The 2,518-nt window shown below is 31.4% G+C and overlaps 1 protein-coding gene across 1 annotated transcript; it reads left to right on the top strand.

Moving 5' to 3' along the window:
• The first annotated feature begins 1,221 nt into the window (after positions 1–1,221).
• On the top strand, positions 1,222–1,964 carry LOC131039120 (citrate-binding protein-like). Its single transcript, XM_059212373.1, has 3 exons — positions 1,222–1,317; positions 1,369–1,482; positions 1,584–1,964. Exons 1-3 carry the CDS (start codon positions 1,222–1,224, stop codon positions 1,962–1,964), a joined length of 591 nt encoding a protein of 196 aa, XP_059068356.1.
• Positions 1,965–2,518: the final 554 nt, after the last annotated feature.

The raw sequence follows: 2,518 nt of genomic DNA, 5'->3' as shown, positions 1-2,518 counted from the left end.
CACATGCACACACGCACGTGCGCGCGCGCACACACACACACACACACTCACACACACTCACACACACATACATACATACATACATACATACATGTATCTATGTGCATCATTAAAAAAAATTCCTCACACTTTGTATATATTAAATAAAATTTTATTGTGATGATCCACCCATTTGGATGTATGTTATTGAATTTGAGATAAATAATAGTAAATTTATTCTCATTTGAAAAAAATATTATTGAGATGTCACAAATGAATAATTATGAAACTATATTATAAAGTGAGGAACCTAACTTTATGTCAAATTTTGTCATTTATATGCAAATGCATCAAAATACCTATCAAAATAAACACAAAATTAGATGGATAATGAAACTTTTTATAGAAATTTAACTATTAGAATTATAATAGTAATATGAATTTGAGTGTGACTATGTCATAAAGTTATTTAATAAAAGAGTCCAAACTTTATATAATTCTCAATGAAATGTCATAACTATCATAGTGATTAAGATTTTATTTTTAATTTTTTTTAATTAAGTTATTTAACAATACAATGAAAAAATGTTAAATAAAAAGATCCAAATTTTATACACTTACCATTAAAATACCTTCCTTATTATGATGGTCTTATGATTTCATTTTATACAAAGATCCAAATTTTATACACTTATCATTAAAATATAAATAAGAAAATTGAACTTTCATATATTTATTGTTTTCTTATTTTATTTTAAGATTACCATAAAGAATTATTGTACAAGAAAATCTATTTATGAAAATAAATAGATGATTATGACTTCAATTAATTTACTATTTCTAGATTACAGTAGGAAAATATTGTACAAGAAAATTCAATTGTCAGAATGTCTGGGTGACTATGACCTCATTTTATTTGCTATCTTAAGATTACGATAAGAAAATATAGTACAAGAAAATCCAATTTTTAAAATGCCTAGCTAACTATGACCTCATTTATGTATGTTTCTACTTTTGTCGATAATATTTTGCTACGATTGAAAGATCCCGAGAGAAATATTAATGTTACCTAGATCAGTGACTTCCATAGCGATGGATACCTCAATTTAACTTTACCAGTTTGCGGCCCCAATGCGTACTTGAAATTTTCAAAACTACAATTCAATATTTTCTGTCAATAAATATGCATACGACTGCATGTAGTAAGACACACTTTCTGCTTGTAATCCTTCAAATCACTTAATGGCCAAGATGTTTGCGCTCTTGTGTGTGCTTTTGATTTGGATGGGAAGTGAAAATGCACAGACAACTGGGTCACCAACTGACAGTTTTACTCAGGTGACATTAACTGACGCAAATATTGAGATACAAAAACCATATGATAAGTAGGTGTCCGAGCGTTACAGCTTCGTTGATGGCGTCCATGACATGTGGGTTTACAGCGATGACAAACCTCATAATCCCAACAGTAACACCAGGCCCAGGACAGAAATCCGCATCAAGGTTGGTGATTTGTCTTTAATCGATTATCTACCTATAAAATTTATATGAGATGGAGCAAATATGTTGTTGTGTTTGTTTAACCTTAAGGTGATGTGTTGCAGGGAAAGGACTATAAAACTGGGGTGTGGCAATTCGAGGGCGAGGGCTATGTTCTGAGGGGGACGAATGGAGTATGTGTAATGCAGATTCATGGCTATGTGGGGCCCTCCATAGTGATAATGTTAGATGCTGTGGATGGAGATCTAAAGCGATACCATGCCGATGTAGTGTCACCTGATATTTTTGATCGGTGGTTTCATCTGAATGTTATTCATGATACAGACCAGAGGAAAGTCACCGTGTTTGTGGATGGGGAGGAGAGGATAACGGTTGATGTGACAGGGGGTGACAACTATTATTTTAAGTGTGGAGTGTATGCTCAGACCGACGAGTCATCCTGCATGGAATCTCGTTGGAGAAATATCAAACTCTGGAGCAAATAGATTAAGCCTGTGGTGGTTCTCGATTGTTGGCAATAGATCTTTAGAGTATGCTATGTTGTGTGTATAAAAATATTTCAGTGTTACTCTACTAAGACGAATCTCAATTAGGATGATCTTTTGTTTTAGAGACAATTTCTTAGATTGCAACTTTTGATTCATGTAGTCCTGAACCAATATATGATGAATGTTTTATACCATTTATTTTATGTGTCTATACAAGTCAGCTTTAAATTACACACATTAAGCAACATATTAAGTTTAGAGAATATTATTCATATCTGAATGTTTAATACTTTTAAGTCTAGAAGTGTATAATTAGTGTGTGTGGTTTAAGCCGTTTTGTCTATACAAGACACATCTAAAAACAGGTTTGGTTATTTTTCACATAAAATAGCTTGCTTAAAACATCATATTTATCATTTTAATAGTATATCATATTTTGTATAAAATTGCATGTATAGGTTATGGAGATAAGATTTGGAATTTACAATTGATGGTCATATGTATATTGGTATTTTTATAGTAAAATATGAATTAGAAATTTCCTAATGTTT

Source organism: Cryptomeria japonica, chromosome 10 (assembly GCF_030272615.1).
Source record: "Cryptomeria japonica chromosome 10, Sugi_1.0, whole genome shotgun sequence".
NCBI classification, from domain to species: domain Eukaryota; kingdom Viridiplantae; phylum Streptophyta; class Pinopsida; order Cupressales; family Cupressaceae; genus Cryptomeria; species Cryptomeria japonica.
The sequence above is the reverse complement of the archived record's forward strand: the minus strand, read 5'-3'. Positions and strand labels throughout refer to the sequence as shown.